At 37.5% G+C, this 22,697-nt stretch overlaps 2 protein-coding genes across 5 annotated transcripts in view; both read right to left on the bottom strand.

Annotated features, from left to right (window-relative positions):
* Positions 1-1,999, bottom strand: part of LOC127448515 (calcipressin-1-like) — a 33,133-nt gene extending 31,134 nt beyond the window's left edge. The window contains exon 1 of one of the 2 annotated variants that reach the window (XM_051711128.1): positions 1,534-1,999. In XM_051711128.1, coding sequence (XP_051567088.1) covers positions 1,534-1,656 — 123 coding nt within the window. In that variant the 5' untranslated portion in view covers positions 1,657-1,999. The remainder of the gene's footprint in view (positions 1-1,533) is intronic. The other variant, XM_051711129.1, reaches the window with a different exon arrangement.
* A 538-nt stretch (positions 2,000-2,537) lies between these two features.
* LOC127448484 (serine/arginine repetitive matrix protein 2-like) lies at positions 2,538-17,621 on the bottom strand. Of its 3 annotated transcripts, none has more exons than XM_051711061.1 (8): positions 17,506-17,621; positions 9,462-9,598; positions 8,853-9,045; positions 8,683-8,753; positions 5,731-8,175; positions 5,158-5,594; positions 4,486-4,569; positions 2,538-4,293 (listed from the first exon to the last, which is right to left on the bottom strand). In XM_051711061.1, exons 2-8 carry the CDS (start codon positions 9,487-9,489, stop codon positions 4,291-4,293), a joined length of 3,261 nt encoding a protein of 1,086 aa, XP_051567021.1. In that variant the 5' UTR covers positions 9,490-9,598; positions 17,506-17,621; the 3' UTR covers positions 2,538-4,290. The 3 variants fall into 3 exon arrangements, with proteins under 3 accessions (XP_051567021.1, XP_051567019.1, XP_051567020.1); XM_051711059.1 differs by having other exon boundaries at positions 2,538-4,261; XM_051711060.1 differs by having other exon boundaries at positions 2,538-4,261; positions 9,462-9,553; positions 17,506-17,608.
* Between the last annotated feature and the right edge of the window lie 5,076 nt (positions 17,622-22,697).

The raw sequence follows: 22,697 nt of genomic DNA, 5'->3' as shown, positions 1-22,697 counted from the left end.
TCCCACAGTGCAGCACACTGTCTGAAAGTAAATAGAATTTTGGTCACAAAGGCAGCGTGATCATACAGTGATGTCACATGTAACAGGTCAATATGCTCATGCATTAGCGTGAATTATTATTACAATTTTTTTTTTTTTGGTATATGCAAGAATTGCGTGTATAGGAAAATGTATATAATAATACCTGATTAATAACACTATGTAACACAATTTTTGTTCCTGGGTAATAAGTGTTATTTCCTAATTGCTTATGCCTCAGAAGTATAGAAAATGGCTATTATTCCCCACAAACTTTGCTTTTGTGACCAGGACAGTGATATTTGGAAATTTACCTATTTTCCAGAACATTCCAGATAGATTCAGTGCTGAGTACACTTGGAGTAACTTCTAGAACTTTCTTAAACCTGTGTGTGTCACCTTGTGTGTCTGTAACAAGGCCAAACATTCAAGGGTATGTAAACTTTTGATCAGGGCCATTTGGGTGATTTCTGTATCATTATGATTTAAAAAGGAACCAAACAACTATGTGATAATAAATGGCTTCATATGATCACTATCCTTATCCTTTTGTTTTTTTTGCATGATCAATCATATTTTCAAAATCAATGCCAAAATTTCACAATTTCTGCCAGGGTATGCAAACTTTTGAGCACAAATGTATATAGTTATATATATGTTCAACCATATTTGATCTCACAACCGTTTAACAGATGTATAGAAATATATATTTTTATTTTTAGATTTATTATTTAATACTTCTCGACTACAAATGTATTTATTTATTTATTTATTTTGCAGACTTGCAGTTAAAAACAGGTAGTTTGATTATTTGTTTCCACTGGTAAATGTCCTTGGCCATATCATTACGAAATAAGGTTCTTGGTGAAACTTGCTGTTAGGTGAAGGATCCAATTTACAGGTTAAGTTGATCTTTTCTTAAAAAAAAAACATTAATGAAACATTATAATAAGTATTCCTAAAGTATAACTTTTTGTGTTTTCACAGTGTTGTTGTCACAGTTGTTTAAAATTACTTTTCTGAGCTGTTTCCAGCATTTTTTTCAACTCGTATTCAACAACCTGAATATTGAGACCTGAATTTCACAACCTGAATTCACACAAAATATTTTAAAATATTAAAACAGCAAACATTTTCGATAACATCAAATTACACACATTTTTTTTTTTCTTTTTTTTTTTTCAAGATTATGAATTAGGAGGCTTTTTCCAAATTCAAATTCTGGTGATATAAAAATGACGCCATACTAATGCACTAACATTCACACATTTGTGTCTGTAATAGTTTTGGGCCCACTGTATCTATTATGGTTTATATATCTATGATCTGCATTTCAGACTTGTGGTTCACTAAATAAGAATACAATACACGGAGTATGGATAACCATATATGGTCTATAAATGCAACTTTGGTTTATATATATTTATATACACGGATTATATGCATCTCAAGCCAATGGATAATTAAATAAGAATAATGCGTGGTATACGATCATGGAAGTTTAATATTACTCACTCGTAACAGGTTTTCAGAAGTAAAAATATCCACAGGAACTTTGCAGGCCACCAGGGATTCAGGCAGGTCGCTGACGTGCACGTTCACGGTGGCCTCACTGTCCACATTGTCCGACTGTTGCATGATGTAAATATGAAGAAAGTGTAGGAAACCACTATCCAGTCCGCAAAACGTAATGCTGAGTCGAGTAAAATACGTTTAATTCCAACTGAATTATTGTAAGGGTCTAGATCATGTAGTGTGTGATAAACTGATCTAATATGTATGAGAATTTAGCCACCATTGAACGAATCCCACTCAATTAGTGAACGAATACACGTGTCAGCATTGACATGATAGTCATGATAGTTTATGTTGGGGTTTTCAGCCGGTTGTTACAAAAATAAATAAGCTCGACTCAACCCTGCCTTTGCGGAAAATGAAGTCAGCAGCTAAGCTGCATCGACGTATCCGATAACTTCCCGTTTCCTTTTAGAACATATTCAGTGATTACAGCAGGGGGTGCTACAACATTTTCCAGTTTGATTTACATTGACCTTAAGCCAATACCTGTCTATTATTAGTTAGCTACCAGTTTATTACGTCTCTCAATTGTACCAGCAAAGCAGAAAATGATAAATTGTGCAAGATAAATAATATTTTTTTTATGAACTGGTTGAGCTGCATTCCAATCAAAGGACGTTCTTGTGCCTTATTGGCTAAGTTAGTATGCTAAAAAAGTGTAATCTTTTAAGCCTACAAATGTGATAATTGTCAATTAACATACACGTTAAATTCCACCCCAGAAATATCTAAAATTATTAAACAAAATGGCTTATCCAATAATTGCACATCACTGTGATTGGGTTTTGCCGACCAGCGCTGAGAAAAGTAACGGATACCATGTGACAATACTGTCTCCACCCTTCCGTAACAGCGACCTAAAATACGAGTCTGGACAATAACACCAGAATGATATTTAGAAAAATTTTAGCAGACATTGAATAATAATAATAATAATAAAATAATTTAAATTCTCCCCTTTATTTTTTTTTTTAATGTTGCATTTTATACAAAGCGTGTGCCATTCTATTTCACAATGTGATGGAAAGGATTAAAAATAAATAAATAAAAAAATGCAAGGAATGTGGTGCTAGGCTTGTTTTTAAATGCAAAATAACTTCTTCCGTAACAACCTCAAAGTAACCTAAATGGCAATACTCATTCCCACTATAACATCAGTTGTCTAATTAAGGGAACAAAAATTGAACAAAATGAGTCTTGATAATATGGTTTTAGTAATACACATCAGCGCCACATTCCCATTTGGAAACCTGTTGAAAATATTGATCTAATACCAAAGAGTGCTTATGTATAATCTATGTTTAATTCTGGATTTCATAAAGCGTGGATGTTACAATGTTACATTACCAAACCTAAGGCAAATATAGTGTGGCACACCCCTTCACATTGAAATGTTCTCTTAAACTGTGTCTACCTCAGAGTGAAAACACTTCTAAAAAGATTTGCAGGAGCCATGCTTTTGTCACATTTCTTCTTAGATAAATTACAAAAATAATCTCCACACAGTACCACAACAGAGGAAGCAAAAAGGAATGACAAAATGCACACATACACATTATACAGTACACCTTACAGTAAATGTGTCTAAACAATAACCTATGTAATGTAAATCTTATGCATTGTAATCACCCCTGTGGCAGAATTTTCTCACTACTCACAATACAGCAATCCACCCTGCAGTGGTGGGTCAAAAAAAAAAAAAAACAAACAAAAAAAACGGTCATTTCATTTTGCAGGATAGAATAGCTTTGTATACCACATAACTGCATTATGGTCTGTAGAGTGGAAGGGTGTATTTTTATGATTCTCATCAACTGAAAATAAAATAAAAATCCCTCAATGTCATCAGTGAATGGTATCTTCTGTGATTTATAGATAAAGCCAGACCACAATGTCAGTCACCAGCAAGCAGCATGGCAAGGTTCAACCAAATATATTTCAAAGAAAATCTGTGGTCTGAAACCTTACAACACAAAGCAAACATCATCCATTAAGTCTAGCACTTAAGTACAATTCTGAACCTCAACATTTAATTGCAAAAGTTCACAAACATGTTAAGGAACAAATAACAGAATTCTACTTATCATCAATGTAATTAAACAAGTGATTAACACTTAATGATTTTTAAAAGACAGAGGCAAAAAATACTCCTAAAACTCATCACTGCACATTAACGTAAATCTTAAAGTGTGGTTGAACCAACAGCTCTGACCTGTGATCTCAGATGCACCACAACATCTGTATTTCCCTTTAAAGACAGATCTATAATTTGGAGTTAAATCTACCAGAGATCATTCTTCATGACATGAAGAGGCACCATATGTAGTGAAGGTGAGAACAATTCTGAAAACTAAATATTTCACTGTTAGCATCGGAAGGTAGCATGTCTGTTTTAGACTTTAACCCCTTTGTTCCACCTTTTGACATACTGAACGGTCTAATCTGGTAGTTAAGTCCTATGGTAGAAAAGGTCCTGTAGCTTGTAGTTGTTGCAACAACTGACAATTTAAAGATAATAGTTGAAATAAACCTTTGAAATCAATGTTTCGAGATGCTCAAGTGTCCAATCCTCTTAGCAAACGAAAGCTTCATTTATATGACAAAAAGCCTCTGGCATAGTTCATCCTTTCTCCCAAATGTGAGCCACCGGTGTCCATTATAAGGACTGTGTACAGAATACAGGAGGACAGAGGGTTACTGCAACACAATTAATAAAACATAACATAAACAAAGAGGTAAATACAAGGAAGATGGTATTAAAATCTGACAAAAAAAGGTTTTACCATTCCAACATGTTTTAGAACATAAACCGTGCAGTAAGCTTGACCTGAAATGTGATATGCACATATTTTTTACAAAAATCAAAGAAATACTTGGATAACCACTCACCCGATTCTCATCATCTTCATCATCAGAAACATGTGGTCGTGCAATACTCATCTCCTCTTTACTCTCTGCAATCTGTTTACACTTCTAAAAAAACAAATGATTAGCAAAAATGAGAACTGACAATAAGAGATGTGCAGTTTAAACATTTAGAAACAGATTATTACAGTGCATGTAAGGCAGCACTGTATTGATATTCCTCAAACTTTTGATTCGCCACAATTTTCTGCAATGAATTCAGTACAAACCGTGTAACATACAGATATTCATCATTCAAAATTGAATCAACATCATTGTAATATTTTATATTGTATTATTGTCAGCTTCTATTAATTTGCATAATGAATTGTGATTGGTCTAGCATCCGTTTAACCATACAGCAGCATTTACACTGAAAGGCAGTGTCTGATTAAGTGTTGACTCTTAAGCACAGTTGCAATAAACAAGACATGTGCTGAGTGTCATGACAACGACAAAGCGGCTATGGTGATGGATTACATTTATACAGAACCAAAGCCTAAAACCTAAGCTTACCATTATACAACATCACTATTTTTGTGCTGTCTTGCAAGCACAGGAATGTCCTTCAGGAAATGAAAATCTAGCATAATCTAAGCAACTTGGATCTTAAATCTTGGATGTATATATATGTACAAGTTCACAACCAAATTTCACCTCTGTGAACTCTTTGATGCTCATGCTGTTAGCCTGCTGAGCCACTTTCCTCTTCACCTCCTCAATGTTTGCCAGATTAGGTGTGGGTGCGGGAGGGGGCTTGTTGGTAATGGTGGGAAGGGGAGGCATTGCAGGCATAGCTGACAGGGCACCCATATTAGAGAGGGCAGCGGTCATGGTTGCTGCAGTCATACTTGCCATGGCAGCATTCATTGTCATGTTTGGCATTGCAGGCATGCCTGGTATACCCATGGGCAGATTCATAGGTAAATTGGGCACAGGCAGTGGTAGAGGCAGAGATAAGGGGGTTGGAGCTGGTGTTGGCAGGGGTAGCTGTAGGATTGCCTTCGGCTTGAGACTTTCAGGTATGGGCATTCCAGCTTTTGCACACATTGCAGCAGCATTAGCCTTTGCAATCTCCAACAGTTGATCTTTATCTGAGAGGAAAGGAAATGAAAAGAAATAAAGATGTGATACGGACAGATATTTCTTGTTATTAGTTTGAAGTTAAATGACCTATAACTCATTCTAACGATTGTATACTTGAAGTAGATGAGTAAAAGGCAAATTTACCTAGGTCAGTCAGGCGTGGTGGTGTCTTGCTAGAACTGCGCCGAGATCTCGAGGTAGACCTCCTTTTACGGAGAATCAGAATTGGTGAGTGGCTTGGTTCACGTTTCCACCTATCACGTCTATCAAAAGACCTTCCCTGAAATGCTGGTCTCCTCCGACGTGACACAGAGCGTGATCTTCTGGATCGCGACTGACGAGTTCTTGACCATGATCGAGATCTTCTCTTTCTAGCAGGGGAACGCGACTTGGATCTCTTTTTCCGGGCTGGTGACCTAGAATTTGACCGTTTCCGCTTAGGTGATTTTGAACGTTTGGTCCTTATGTGAGATTTAGACCTTGACTTTGCCCTCCGATTTGTTGATCTTGAACGTGATCTCCTTTTCCGAACAGGTGACCGTGATTTTGATCTCCTTTTACAACTATGTGAGGGAGACCTGGATTTGCGTTTTCTTATGGGAGACTTTGACCTCCTCTTTGGGCTCAAAGATTTTGATTTAGATCGCCTCTTCTGGGTGGACGAAGCCGATCTGGAGCGTTTTCTTAAAAGAGGAGATATTCTATTGGAGGATTTTGATTCTTTTTTTGTTGTACTTGAAGGTGATCGTGAACTCTCCGAGCAATCATCTTCATCTGAACCTACAGTACCACTCTGAGGCACTGGTTCTGAGGAGGAGGACCAGGATCGATTTTGTCTTCCTTCACATTCGGAGGGATCTTCAGACTCGTCCTTAACTTTTTTACTTTGTGTGTCACATTCTGATGATTTTAAATCCTCATTTGATTTCTTTTGTACAGATGCACATTCAATAGACATAGGTTTCCATCCACTTGACCCTGCATTTCCTTTTACATCTAAACTTTCCACACTAGCATCAAGAACATGCGATTTAGTCTCAGATTTAGTCTTTGAACTCTTATCCCTTACAGAATGTTTTTCTTTAGAAGGAGTGGGAGATTTAGAATGTGCTTTCTTGGCAGGCGACAAACATTCGGATGACTGTCGTTCCCTGGAAATGGATCTTGATGTGTCTCTCTGTGAAACTGATCTTGACCGTGTATCTTTTTGCTTTTTAGTCTTTCTTAATTTAGGGGATTCAGACTTTGAATTATGTGAAAACGATCGTGACTTAGATCTTTTGTGTCGCTGTGGAGATACCGATTCTGACTTTGTGCTATGAGGGCTCCTCGATATAGACCTCCTTTTACAGACAGCAGGAGATCTCGATTGAGAGGGTCTGGAGCGTTGAGGGGACCGAGACTTACTTCGACGTCTTGGGCTTCTCGAACTTGATTGATTTCTACCCAAGGATCTTGATCTAGATCTTTTGTTTTTCCTTAAGCGTGATTTTGATCGCCTTGGTATCACAATGGATCTTGAGCGTGTTCGCCTTGCTCTTCTGAGAGATCTGGACCTGGACCGTCTTGTACGAGATACAGGTGTCCTTTTGTGGGAGCGAGACCTTGAGCGTCTTCCTCTCCGTACAGATCTGGATCGTGATCTTGAGCGCAGATACTTCTGCATAGAAATGGACTGTTTTGGTTTCGAGCATGAACGCTTTTGTCTTCCAGCTGACCTAGACCTTGACCTGTGAGCACGACGTGGGGACCTAGTCCTGGATCTTCTATTTCTTGTACGAGATCTTGAGTCAGAGCGATACCCTCTTTTTCCAGAGAGTGACCTAGATCTGCGCCCAGGTTTCCTTATTGCTTTGGATGGTTTACTTCCTGATGGAGATCTTGAGCCTCTTGTTTTTGCTCGATCTTTCCCACCAGAGGCAAACACAGACCTCTCCCTTGAAGAGGATCTGTTATTACGATGTCCTGATTTACCAGATGACTGCTTTGGAGTTCTGGAGCGACTCTGTTTAGGTTTTGTTCCTTTAGTGTACGAGAGTGATCGTGACCTTGACCTGGAAAGGTTCCCATTTGCTTCCTTTGAGATATCCTTCTGCCCAGCTTGCTCTTTGTGAACATTCTCTTGCTTAGGGATAATATCAGGAAGCTCTTGAGCTTTACCAACATTTTCATTTTTGTCAATAGATTCTGCCCTCTCACTATGCGTCTCGTTATCTGCAATTGGTGCATGTGCACTCTCAGAAGAAACATTTCTTCTCCCTCCAGGTTTCAAACTTTCTGCTTCACTGTGATCAGGAGACACATTTCTCTTTTTATCTTCCAGTTGGGGTATGCAGTCTTTAAATTTGTCATTAGCTGCAGTGATGGGTGATTTCCTGTCCAACTTTAAGGACTCCACTTTCAACTTTTGTGATTGTTTGAACTCAGGTTCCGATTCTGACCCTGATACTGAGGTACTCTCTGATCTTGAGCGAGATGAAGATTTTTTCCCTCGCTTTTCATCCTCTTTCCGTCTTCTTTTTTTCTTCTTCTTCCCAACGCGATGTTTCTGTTTTTTGACCTTAGTATCAACTTCCCCATCACTAAGATCTGGCAAGAAATTTTTTTATGGTTTTTAATATATTCAGTCTTCAGATTATGCATTACTTTTACTTGTTTTACATTCAAACAAATGGTATACTAGGGAGAGTAGAGTCACATGGGGTAACCTCCTCGTGGTCGCGATTATGTGGTTCTCGCTCTCAATGGGGCATGTGGTAAGTTGTGCGTGGATCACGGAGAGTAGCATAAGCTCCACATGCTGCGAGTCTCCGCGGTGTCATGCACAGCAAGCCACGTGATAAGATGCGCGGATTGACGGTCTCAGAAGCGGAGGTAACTGAGACTTGACCTCCGCCACCCGGATTGAGGTGAGTAACCGCGCCACCACGAGGACCTAGAAAGTAGTGGGAATTAGGCATTCCAAAATTGGGAGAAAAGGGGATAAAAATAAATATGTTTTTTTTTTTATAATTGTGCATCCTTTTGTAATAGCAATGTGCCTGCATCACTGTGGACTGTTAAGCTTTGTAACATTGAGAAAGTAAATACATGTACCTTCTGTACAGTTTTTTGTAGCATTTGCACAATCATCTGCCTCAATGTTTGATGAGCCATCTTTTTTTATGCTGTAATACAAAAGCATACATTTTAAATGAAAATAAATACAGCATCAAGAAAAACATGAGTCACACACTGTGTTGCTAAGCAACCAAACAAACTCTCACCTAGTTTTTGTTCGAGAATTTCCATCTGACTCTACTCCAGATTCAGAGCTACTCTCTTTTTCACCCTTTCGCTTCTTTCGTTTCTTCTTACTTTTGTGTTTCTTATGTTTCTTGTTTTTCTTTCTTGGGGTTTCACTGCCATCCTTAACAGTAATGCCTTCATATGGAACAGCAGTATCAGATGGGTCATCATCTGTGGAGCAATCACACACTATTTACAAACATTTAGATGAACAAACACTATCTACAGTGTGAAGCAACTGTGGTCTAACATTAAAGTAATTACAATGAAGACTTCTTTATCTCCTCAAAGGAAATAAAACAGGAACATTTGTTCTTAAAGTTTTAAACTTAGTCTATGTCTGAAATAACATGGCGGGAACATCAATACATTCATCTGTGAGAGCAATTTGGAACACTCAAACAAGCTACAGGGCAGATCCAGCAATTATTATCTATTGTGAAAAGTAACAATATGAAGACATGTTAAACTCTAGCATTCTTTTCTTCACTGTGATTTGTCATAAGCAACCTTCCACATAACTTCTTGATAAAGCACACTGCTAATCATGATTGCATAAAGTGGGAAAACATTACACTGTAACTTACCAGGACCGGTGTTCATGGCACATTCCATTTCAAAAACTGGTACAACCGATTCCCAAACTTAGTTTCAGGTATAAAATTCTGCTGTCCTTGCTCTGCAAATTGGGAGACACAAAATGTGTTGACCCTCAGTTTTCACTCTGTAAAGAAAAATGTAAATAATAAACTTTACTAATCCAATGCATTATTAAATTAACTAACACTTCAGCCCATATTCTGAAGGCAAATGACATACTGGGAGCCTCTCAGAAGTCTGTACAACTTCAACAAGGTTCAATTAAATGCAACATCCCCCCCCACACACATACACACACACACACACAAATAAAGTGTTTTGGCAGGTTGATGTACTTTTTGCCCTATAGGGCCCATTCTGCATTATTGCACTGTTCATTATATCCATTCACTTTCATTTTAAGGGCCTGAGCTAAGATATTTTTCTTCGAATGTGTTGTGGTGAAGAAAGAAAGTCATACACACCTGGGATAACATGAGGGTGAGTAAATAATGTGAGAATTTTCATTTTTGGGTGAACTATCCTTTAAACATTGTTGTTGCGAATGCTGCTTAGTTAAATAGGTCACCAAGGTAAAGTTATAAAAAGTTATCTATCTGGCTAACATAGATGAGGTTCTGTCACAATTCCAAGAATAATCTGTGAGAGACTTTGAAGCATCAGTGAGAATGCAGGGCTCGACATTAACGCTTGTCTGGGACAAGTAGATTTTTGAAGGGGCAAGTGTAAGAGAATGTCCAACCGGACAAGCAGACTGATTAAAACGGCTTGTTAAAATTTTTAAAAAAAATAACCAGCTATATTTGTGATAGCCTAGGCCTGTGTCACTTATTAGAAAGTTAACATTCCTATTCTGCTGTTGAAAGTAATCCAGAGCACATAATTTTATAATTTGCTAGTGATCTAGTACAGCTGCACCCTGTTTGATTGACAGGTGGCATTTGTTTGTGTGCCGAGCATGCACGGGTGCTGAAAATGCTTGCGCTAATGCGCACCTGAACGGTCAAATACACTTCAAAATTATGCCAAAATGCCCGTCTTGGTGACGTATTCATGTAAACACAGAGTAATGTCTAAAGTGAACGTAAACAGCTGAGAAAAAAATGGATTTGTATTAAAATGTTTAACTTGTAAATATAAATGTAAGCTAATAGATCTGCTGCTGTCTAGTGTGTCATTACAATAATTAAACCACCATAACAAGAAAATGAGAAAACACTCATTGCTCTTGACTGGTTAACTTTAGCACCTTTAAAAAGTATTAATGTATTCATAAATCATAAATCATACAGCGAAGACCAGTAGTAGTTTTATGTTGCATTTCATTCTGAATGTTTACTTGAATACTTGATACTGCTGTTAAAAACTTTAAAAATGCTTTTTTTATTTTTTTTTATCTATTTCTATTCATTGCTGTTTATTGTTATTTTATTACTGACTGTTTACTAGTCTTCAATAATTACTTAAGAACTTGAAACCATACTTCCATAATTAACATATGTCATTATTTGTTGTGGTATTAAAGCTGGTATTGAGAATCGTCAAATTTCACTACCAACTACTGAAATATTGGTATTGTGATAATGTAGAGCCTTTATTGTATATGGTATATATTTCCACAATAACATGATGTAAAGTACGTCTCATTCCATAGAACGATGAGCGATGGAGGCTTTCCTTTATTTGACTACCATACATAACATAAAATAATTATCATATGACAATAGCTTCCTCCCCTACCCAGTGCAGTTTACATTTCTGTCACAGAGAATTGAGTTGATTGCATAGGTAAACTATTAGGTTGGGCATCGTTATTTTAGAAAAATATACATGTTTTTGACATGTTACTTGAGCATGTAACTTAAATGTCCTTTTTTCTCTCCAGACAAGTAACTTTTTTACTCGGACAAGTGAATGACCAATTTATTTGTCCAGAGGACAAGCACATGACAATGCTTAATGTCAAGCCCTGGAATGGGTTAAAAATTATTAAATTACCAAATATCTTCGTTTTGCAGCAAAAGTATTTACGACCATTATAACCATATAATTTCCAGCTATTTCAGAAAATTAGAAAACTGATTATGAAAAAAACAACAATGGTATCGGATGGGTATCAGTCGATACTGAGATTTCAGATATTGGAATCGGACTGAAAGAGAAAAAGTGGTATCGGTGCATCCCTAGTGCACACAGATGAGCGTGTAACCAGTTTGTTCTGAATCACACACAGACCACATATTTGTTATACAAACATTTATACCGGTCTCCAGCCCGCACCTCCAGCTGTAAGAGATTACTATTTCCAAAGTTTTCCTGAGCAATCACTGGGCGGCGCCATGACGATTCTAACTGCCTGTTTCTGGTCTCAATATGCAATGTAAAAACCACCAAAACGAGCAATCCAGACAGAGAACAACAAATTAAGTGTTATTTGGAGTAAAAATGTATTTCAGGCTTAACTTGTGCAGTTGTTGACTGTCATACAAAAAGTAGTTAATTATAAACATAACTAACCTCAGACCATTGCTTCATGTCATTAGCCTAGTTTCCATCCACTTTTCACGCTATTTTGTTATCAACAAAGTGAAAATGCGTAAAACAATGGGGAGAGTATTGAGACAATTCATTAAAATTAGCCAGCTTAATGTCATTTTAATTTCACAAATAAAAGCAATCAGAAGGACAGTTGCCCTTCTGATAGGACTGTAATACTGGTCCTGATGTTGTGCCTATCGCAGGTTCCCACTGGTTCCGACCCAAAATTGAATAGTAATGGCCCTGTTCAAGCTGGCAACCTGCACCAAGTAGCGGGGGAAACTTTCGGTCTTAGTATAAGGACCATCCATCGATGTGTATATGTTGTGTGCACAGCTATTAAAGAAAAATTGATGCGGTGTAATATCAGGGTTTACATATGATACATACCTGATATTCAATAGGCTATTCTGAACAATCATCTAAAGCATTGCCATCACAACTGCATAATGTCCCGCATATTTCTCCAGCAACTTTTAAGGACCAACTGAACTTGATTGTCATCTAAAATTAATGTGTCATAATGCAATCTACATTTTCTGAAGCTAAACAAATGCGATCCGAGGTAAAGAGGGTTTGATTTAAAATATTTAAATGTTTTAAAATGTTCAAAAGCTCATTTTCTGAAAGTGAACTCAGCATTGGACAAATAGTTCCAACAGTTTATAGTCTCGAAAAAAGGTGTAGAACAACAATGTCATTCAGTCGGCTTTTTTCATCTACAGAACAGGGTAAGGCTAATTTCAGTTTGTGTAAAGAAAAGGCATATATATATATATATGTCTAAAAATACAATTTTAGTTTGGTAATTTGTTTTTTTTTAAAGAGCACCTATTACGATTTTTCAAATATTACCTTTCATGTAGTGTGTTATATAGCTGTTTGTGAATGTAAAGAAGTCTGCAAAGTTTAAAAAATCAAAGTGCACGACATATGGAGTTATTTACTCCCAAAAGAAAGAACCGATTCTAAATAGTGCCCGACCGATATATCGATATTAGCCTTTCACCAATGTATCGGTATCGGCGTATATTTTACCGATATGCGCCGATATAAAAAAAATTTCTGAACATATAATGCAGAAAACAATGCTTTAGAATTGGTGTCATAACGTAGTTTGTCCAGCAGAGCGCACTCCGAATCCACCGTTTACAGAGCTGACACTGAGCTGAAGGTGGCTCTGCAGACAGAGCGGAGTTCAGCGATGTCTCTCTTCATGGTAAGTTGCTAACTAATTTGTGAAATACATTCTATAAACTTAATAAACAATGACCCCATAATTTTCCCTTTTCAATATAAAGTTAACCCTGTCCTTGACAACCATGTCACTCATCTGTTTGCTGTTAGCCAGCTATAGTTTGTCAGTGCAGTCAGTAATGTAGCAGATTGAAAGGTAAACATCAGAGCATCTTTTTACAGTTCAGCAGACAACGGTGCGGTGGTGGATTGTGTCTGTTGAGTGTTGATTTCACGCTATGATATTACCTAGTTGGTGAGACACAATGCTGGAAAGTTAAATAAACAACGTCCGTCTTTTACTCTCCATGACAACGAGCTTATAGCTAACTAGCTAATCAAGTAGCTACTTTCATTGTTGTCAGCTGAGTGGCAGCTAATGTGTAAACATGTATTCACCAAACTGTTTTGTTCAGGATTCACAGTTTGGTACCCCCTTCAACCGAACTATTCCAGTCGTTGCATTTACAAAATGTAATATTTAAAAGTCTGGTTTTCCACCGTTGAAAGTTTCCCCTGAACTTCCATAGCAGAATACAGTGTAACACTGCTGCTGCCGTTTATCTTGACTCGGCAGTAAAAGACGCTGGCTACCACCCCTGGAGTTCGCTAGTTCGAATCCCAGGGTGTGCTGAGTGACTCCAGCCAGGTCTCCTAAGCAACCAAATTGGCCCGGTTGCTAGGGAGGGTAGAGTCACATGGGGTAACCTCCTCGTTGTTGCCATAATGTGGTTCATTCTCAGTGGGGCGCGTGGTGAGTTGAGCTTGGATACCGCGGTGGATGGTGTGAAGCCACCACACACGCTATGTCTCCGTGGCAACGCACTCAACAAGTTACTTGATAAGATGCATGGGTTGGCAATCTCAGATGCGGAGGCAGCTGGGATTCGTCCTCGCCACCCGGATTGAGGCGAATCACTATGTGACCATGAGGACTTAAAAGCGCATTGGGAATTGGGCATTCCAAATTGGGTGAAAAAGGGGGAAAATCAAAAAAATACATATACATATACACATATATATATATATATATATATATATATATATAGTCAGCATCTGACTGATACTAAACAGTAGTACTGATGTTTATTTAGCCATTTATTTTATTTTTATTTAAACTTTATTTTAATGGTCAGCATTTGACTGATACTAAACAGTACTGATGTTTATTTAGCTATTTATTTTATTTTTATTTATTCTTTATTTTAATGGTCAGCAATTGACTGATATTAAACAGTACTGATGTTTAAGCTATTTATTGTATTTTTATTTCTCAGTGTTCATTTCTGTGTAAAAACAGAAACGAGTCACCTGAAACGAGTCATTAGTAATTCCAGAATTACTTCCTGTACTAACCTACATAATTTGGTAACAAAAAACCCGTCTTCACTGGCTGCTCGCGAACAGCTTTGACCCGCCCTCAAACACTACACTAAGTGGTAGACCAAACAGACTGGGACATCTGACCAATCAGAGCAGAGTAGGCTTTTTGAAAGGAGGAGTTTAGAATGAATCCTTTGGAACAGATCATTGAACGAGTCGTTTTTGACACTGGGTAAAAAAGGTTATGCTGCAATTTAAATTGAGCAAATTAAAGTGTTGACATTGGATGCATGTAAATCTATTGTATGAGACCTTTAAAACAAAATTAGGCATGTTTAAAAAACATAATAGGTGATCTTTAATGCTTTTTCATTTGGTAATTTAATTTAATTCAGGGAAGTTTGCTGGCATTTTTTCAAAAGCTAAACAATTTTATAGAATTGGGCAATATGTTAATGTTCTAAAAAAGCACACTGATGCTTTTCTCCTAGTATTGTGTATTTATTTTTCATTTAAAACATCTTTGTGCACAGAAATATGTTTTTTGTGTTGTGGGCTAATTCTGTGACTGCCGTCTATTATTTTGAATAGTGTGGAAAAGCAATTTTAATAAATAAACGGATATCTACCATGATTAAATTCATTTGTTCTCCATGTGCATGATACGAGATATTTGTGTTGGCACTCCCGGAAGTGTCATGTTTGCAGCATCGGATCTATATGCCGTTAAGATAAATCCATAATCACATACAATAAATTGTCTATCAAGGATGTATACCTTGTCGTCATGATTAACACAGGCTAATGATTGGGGTAAATTCTGTCATGTGACACTACATTTTTGCGTTAATGCCAATTTTCTCAACAAAAAGTGTTTCCAAACCAGTTTTTCGTGTCATTTGAAGTATCGACATAGAGTTAATGCGCTAGAGTTAAACTGAAAAATATTACGTCGACACTTGTGTAATTTTAGCGATAATTTGCATTTCCATCAGCTTTATTTTGATGCGCTAAAACTTTTTTAGCAAAATATCCTTGGATGGAAACGTAGTTGTTTACACACTCAGGTGAGGCACTGTCAAAAAAAAAAAACTTAATCTCGACTCTGTAAAGTATTGGCACAACATAGCCACATAGCCTTTTGACCATTTTTACAAATGTAGCCTAATACTCTAAACATCATATTACACTTAATGTACATTAAGACAACAAAAAAACAAAAAAAACAAAAAAAAAACAGAAGCAGACAAAGCTTTTGCAGTACAAAGGGTTCATGAACTGGAACTATTTTATAATTTTCAGGAGTGTGTATCAGGCATTCTGCCGGTGTTTGCCAGTTTATCAGCGCCACCAACACGCTGGATAGAGCAGCTGCAGCGACTGACAAAAAGCTCTTATTTCATTGGTCAGTCAGTTTTCATCGCAGTACGAAAAAAATAAATAATAACAAATGTTTTTTGATTGTGGGCGGACGATTAGTTGGACCCGATGTGCATAGCGCCATAGGAATGCATTGCTACCGTTTAGAACGACCATTCCTACCGGGAAGGGAAAAAAAACGGGTTTGGTGTGTGAACCGGCCTTTACACTGGAAATCTGGTCACATTGTTGACCGCATACTGATATATTACTGATTTAGGTATAGTGTATATGATGATATTATTGAAGACAAGTGACAACAAAATGAATCCAATACATCCCACACCTTAAGGCAAACCTAACACTCACTGTCAAGTACTAATCCTTACAAAATGTTTACCATGGTAACTAGTTTGCCCCAAAGTGCTATAGCTAGTCTATATTAATAAAGGATCTCATTTAAAAGGTGTAAAAAGCTGAAACTATGGTTACCATGGTAAATGTATGTACGGGAAACCTACAGACACCCAACCGGCTATGGTATCACAGCCAAGTACTAACTCTTTCAAAAATGTACCATGGTAATTACAGTCTGCCCCAAAATGCAATTGCTACAGTGAAATCATAAATGTGGGATCTTGTTAGGCCCTTCTTGATTCTGTTATGAATGAAGAATGACTGTGGCAACAATGCTATTTTGGCGGAAACTATCGTCACCGTGGTACATGTGTGCAACAAAATATTTATACCAATTGTGTCACTACTCTAAGCTGGATATAAACTATCTATATCAGATTTCAGAAAGGCAACAAAAATGGAGCCATCACTGAGCCATTCATCTGCCAGTACTGTATAATAACAAGTACGTAGGAACAACGTAGTTACACAACCACGAAAATCGTGTTTTTTTAATTATTATTTAATATATATATATATTTTTTTTACAAACGACTACCCAGACACATACGTGCACGAACATACAAACAAACAAAAAATACTATAATAACCTGAAACAAACGTGTACATGTTGCAGTAAGCAATAATAGCCAAACCGATTAGCATGACGAAGAGCGCTCATGAAACAACTCGCGTGGCCACAAAGTTACCGAATGAGCTCAATAATACACATTATAATTGTGAGCACATTTTAATGGACTTCTAACAAAAGTAATTGCGATATACTCAATATTCTTGCGTGATTGTTTATATGATGTTTCATTCAAAAAGAGAGGAGACGGGCCACGCGCGCGGTTAACTCAGCACGCGCATCCAACAAAGGCTAACTCTGCAAACGTGCCCAGCACTTGTGCTGACTACATGTACTTCAGGTACAATACAATTAATCTGTTCGGTTGGGTCATATTAGACGATGTGTGCGTAAAATAGCAATGCATCGGGGGAAAAAACACGGTTGGCGGAGTGGTTTCGTATATCACGCGGACAAAGGCTCGTTAGCTTATGTTAGCTTAGCAACCCATTCGCAACAGCTTTCAACACAAACAAACCTCCAGCTCAACTATTTCTTAAATTAAAGTTCTACTGTTCTTAATAAATATTGTTTTCACATCTCCTAACCTGTGTCCTTGATTCCTGGCTGGAATCAGTTACGAAACCTCGGGAAAGTTGCTCGCCGTTGGTCGCCATGACATTCAGACCACAGTCAGTCCGCCAGTCGTATCCCAGAAACACACGGGACCGCAAGATTTCTTCGTGTATCTCTAACAATTACTACAGAGCATACAGCCGCATCTAGTGTCATCCTAATGAATGCACATTCACAATTTCCCTGCAGAATGAGCTTTATTGCCAAGTATTCTTACACACACAAGGAATGTGTCATGGTGACAGAAGCTTCCAGTGCAAAGAGAATTCAACCATAAACATACATAAAAACAAAATATACATTTAAACATATATACATATAGTGACATAAAAATAAAAAATAAGATATAACAGATAAATAAAAAGAGAAATATACAATAGACCAATAATGTTGTTCGAATATTTTATATACAGATATACAGTTATGTGCAGGTGATGTAATATATTGAAGAACAGGTAGGATGTGTAAAAAAATATAAATGAACTATAAGTAGGGATGGATGGATTGAATATTGCAAATGGTTGTGTTGACAAAAAGGAAAATATTTGGGGGCACTTTTAACTGTTCATGAGGTGGATGGCCTGAGGGAAAAAACTGTTCCTGTGCCTGGCTGTTCTGGTGCTCAGTGCTCTGTTGCGCCAGCCAGAAGACAACAGTTTGAAAAGAAAGTGTGCTGGGTGAATGGGTCAAGAGTGTTTTTACCATCCCTATTCATTACTCTGGATGTGTACAGTTAAAGAGGGTGGGTAGGGGAGCACCAGTAATAATCTCAGCAATCCGAACTATCCTTCGAAGTCTTTTGATGTCTGATTTAGTAGCTGAACCAAACCAGACAGTTATAGAAGTGCAGAGGACAGACTCAATGACTGCTGAATAGAACTGTATCAGCAGCGCCTGTGGCAGATTGAACTTCGTCAGCTGGAACAACCTCTGCTGGGCCTTTTTCAAAATTGAGTCTCTGTGGGTCTCCCACATCAGGTCCTGTGAGATAGTAGTGCCCAGGAACCTGAATGACTCCACTTCAACTACAATGCTGTTTAGAATGGTGAGCGGGGTTAATGCTGGGGTGTTCCACTATCTAAAGTCCACTATCATCTCCACTGTTTTGTGAGTGTGTTCAGCTCCAGGTTGTTTTGACTGCACCAGACGGCCAGCTGTTCAACCTCCCTTCTGTATGCAGACTCATTGTTATCTTGGATGAGGCCGATGACAGTAGTGTCGTCTGCAATCTTCAGGAGCTTAACAGGGGGGTCTTGGCAGTGCAGTCGTGTGTGTAGAGGGAGAAGATTAGTGGGGAGAGTACACATCCCTGGGGGTCGCCAGTGCTGATTGTACATGTGCTGGAGGTAAATTTCTCCATTCTCACTAGCTGCTGCCTGTCTGTCAGAAAGCTGGTGATCCACTGACAGATGAGGTGGGAACAGAGAGCTGGGTATTTGTCCAGTACAATAGCAATCGAAAGATACATTCAAGGGTGTATGTGTTTGTTGATGCAATTACATTCAAGACATCTCAAAAAATAAACAAATAAACACATTTTTTTTCAAGGTATTAGCATAAAGTTTATAATGTGTTATCTGCAGATTACATTTAGTCATTTGGCACTGTTATTATTATTACTTTAAAGACATATGCAAAATATAAAACATTTAGCACTGTTATTAAAAGTGCTATATGATCCATCAGAGATACACTGGGAATAAAATTCAGCCTAGAACAATGGTGACACCAAATAAGCAAATAATTAGCTTTGCTGAAAATATATGGAATAATGTTAGATACATGCTGCTTACACACTGTCACTGATTACATGCATTTAAAATATTTTAAATTAAAGATGTATTTTTCTAAAATAATATTATCTCTGATTACATCTAAATATTATTTTCAAAAATACATATTTTATGGAAGTGCATACTTGTCCAGTTAAATAATGTCCCTAGTCCCCAAGTACATTCAAGACATCTCAGCTATTAACCCATTTTTTCAAGGTATGAGCATATTTCTGTCAGTTAAAAAAAAAAAAAAAAAAAAACAGTTTATAATGTGTTATCTGCAGATTACATTGTCAATTAGCAGATGCTTTTGTCCAAAGCAGCTCTTAGTGCCTTCAATGTATATATTTTATAAGCATGCATGCTCCCATTGGAATCAAACCCATACCACCATGGCATTGTTAGTGCCAAGTTCTATCAGATAAGCTACAGGATCTATTTTGTTGGGGTACTGTGGCAATTTTGTACATTTAGGCAAGAAATGCATGTTCTTACACTTTGAAACTTTTCTGACGTCACAGCAGTTGTGGGGCGTATCACTGAAAATAATGAGGGTGAATATAGGGGGCTGATCAAGATCTTTGTGGACTGGTGTCATCTGAACTGCCTCCAGCTTAATGCAAGTAAGACTAAAGAAATCGTAGTTGATTTCCAAAGGAAGACACAACAAACACTGCCGGTAAACATCCAGGGGGTGGACATTGAGATGGTGAAATCATACAAATACATGGGTGTCTACTTAAATAATAAACTGGACTGGTCTGATATTATTATTACAGATTATTTGTACAAGGATCAAAGTCGTATCCACCTCCTGAGACGATTGAGATCCTTTGGTGTGTGTCGGGTATTGCTAAAGACTTTTTATGATACTGTTGTAGCATCTGTCATTTTGCATGCTGTGGTGTGTTGGGGTGGAGGGATTTTGGGGAGAGACAAAAAAAGACTTATAATTGATCAGGAAGTCTAGTTCTGTCCTGGGGTGTCCTCTGCCCTTCATAGATGAAATAGGACAGGAAAGGATGGTCAAGAAGTTGGCTTCTATCATAAATAATAACTCGCACCCCTTCCATGAGACAGTGCAGCCTCTGGTCAGCACGTTCAGTGAAAGGGTTATTCATTCAAGCTGCTCAAAAGAGCGTTATAGAAAGTATTTTCTTCCGTCTTCCATAAGACTATAATCAATATCACACATGATTGGCTTGACTATTGTGCAATGTTTTTTATGGTATAGTGCTTAGGTTGGTGCACTATTGTTTGTTGGTTTTGTTCTTTTTATATTTTTATCACTTAGGATGTGCTGCTGTAACGTGCAAATTTTCCCTTAGGGGGATCAATAAAGTTGATCAAATTCAAACAAAAAACAATTAGCATTTATCCATGTGAACATGTATATGTATGACTGGTGGAGGAGAATAGGTTTTAAATGTACAGTACATACAGTAGGATGCACAAGGATAGTGAGAGATTTTCTATAAATCTCCTGCAGAGGGCAGTCTAGGATCACAAAGATTAAGCAAAGCTTTATAGAGGAACAGTTCACCCAAAAAAATGAAAATTGTACTGTTTACTCACCCTGATGTCAATCTAAGTCCACTGATTTTTTTTTTTTTTTTTTTTTTTTAAGAATCTTCACACCACTCTTTTCCAAGCAATAAAAGTTCATAATAACCATGGCTGTCAAGCTTCAAAAAACAACAAAAGAACCATAACAGTAGTCCCTGTACGTGTGCTATATTCTAAATCTTCTGAAGCCATATAATAGCTTTCTGTGAGGAACAGACCAAAATTGAGGTTATTATTCACTGATAATCTTCCCCTCCGCTGCAACTCTCAAATCTCATTTTCCATCCTGCATTGTCAAACTGGCACATTGCGGCCATTTACAACAAACACTGGAACCTGTGGTGTTTTGGTGTTAATGACGTCAAATCTGGCACAGCATGTCGACACTATTTTTCAGTCTAGATGCAATCGCATAAGAGATTTCAGAGCTTCGTCGGAGGGGAAGATTATATAACAACTTTTTTTTCTACTTGGAAGTTTGTGAAAGATTTTCATACAATACACAATCAACAGTGGCATCCTGAGCATTAATTCAGTTAACTTTTTTTTCTTCTCATTAGCAGTGGGTATAAATGATACAGTTCGGACCTAGGGGTGTAACGGTTCACTCATTTCACGATTCGGTTCAGTTCACGATACTGAGCTCATGGTTCGGCTCATTTTACAATTCTTTAAACTAAGTCTGAATCAAGAAAGGTTAAGATTGAAAGTTTTATTATTATTATTATTATTACTTTAAAGACATATGCAAAGCATTTAAAATTGAGCACATTTATTAAAAGCTATATCATCCATCAGAGATACACTGGGAATACAATTCAGCCTAGAACAGGGCAATGGTGACACTAAATTAGCTAATAATTAGCTTTGCTGAAAATATATGGAATAATGTTAGATACATGCTGCTTACACACTGTCACTAATTACATGCATTTAAAATATTTTAAATTAAAGCTGTATTTTTCTAAAATAATATTGTTTCTGATTACATCTAAATATTCTTTTCAAAAATACATATTTAATGGAAGCGCATACTCGTCCAGTTAAATAATATCCCTACTTAAATCCTTACTTAAATTGCATCGCAGAGTTAACAGGGAAAACGAGAGGCGGTGGAACATGCTTTTACATCAAAGAAAGTTGGTGTACAGATGTAACAACGTTAAAGAGGATATGCTGTCCTAATTTGGAAGCGTTCTTTATTAACTGTAAGCCATACTCGCCGCGGGAGTTTTCATAGTTTATTCTGGTGAGTGTGTATATTGCGCCAAACGCGTGTTTGAATGTGCCACTGCAACAGCTGACTGATCAAATCACAGACATGGAACAACAATACCCGGACTCAGTTACTATTATTCTTGGGGATTTTAACAAAGTAAATCTCACACGTGAACTGCCCAAATACAAACAGCATATTATATGCCCCACCAGAGACAGGAACATACTGGATCATTGCTACACAACAATAAAGGATGCATATTGCTTTGTCCCTAGAGCAGGTTTGGGACTCTCTGATCACTGTCTGGTTCATCTTCTTCCAACCTACAGGCAGAAATTAAAATCAACCAAGCCAGTAGTGAGGACTGTAAAGAGATGGACCAATGAAGCTGGAACTACAAGCCTGCTTCGATTGCACAGATTGGAGTGTTTTTGAGGCTGCAGCCACAGACCTGGACGAGCTCACAGATACTGTTACATCATATATCAGTTTCTGTGAGGATATATGCATTCCTACAAACCGTGGTTTACAGCAGAGCTCAGGCAGCTTCGTCAGGCCAAAAAGGATGCTTACAGGGGTGGGGATAAAGTCTTGTACAATCAGA

This window comes from Myxocyprinus asiaticus, chromosome 11 (genome assembly GCF_019703515.2).
Source record: "Myxocyprinus asiaticus isolate MX2 ecotype Aquarium Trade chromosome 11, UBuf_Myxa_2, whole genome shotgun sequence".
In the NCBI taxonomy this organism is placed as follows: Eukaryota; Metazoa; Chordata; class Actinopteri; order Cypriniformes; family Catostomidae; genus Myxocyprinus; species Myxocyprinus asiaticus.
This window is presented reverse-complemented; position numbering and strand designations above follow the sequence as displayed.

Coding starts and splice junctions, on each gene's coding strand:
- LOC127448484 (XM_051711059.1), bottom strand. CDS start 9,489: ATGGAATGTGCCATGAACACCGGTCCTG. Junction 9,046..9,461: donor TGCCATGAACACCGGTCCTG/GTAAGTTACAGT, acceptor ATTGCTCCACAG/ATGATGACCCATCTGATACT. Junction 4,570..5,157: donor GCATCAAAGAGTTCACAGAG/GTGAAATTTGGT, acceptor TTGTTTTTTTAG/AAGTGTAAACAGATTGCAGA.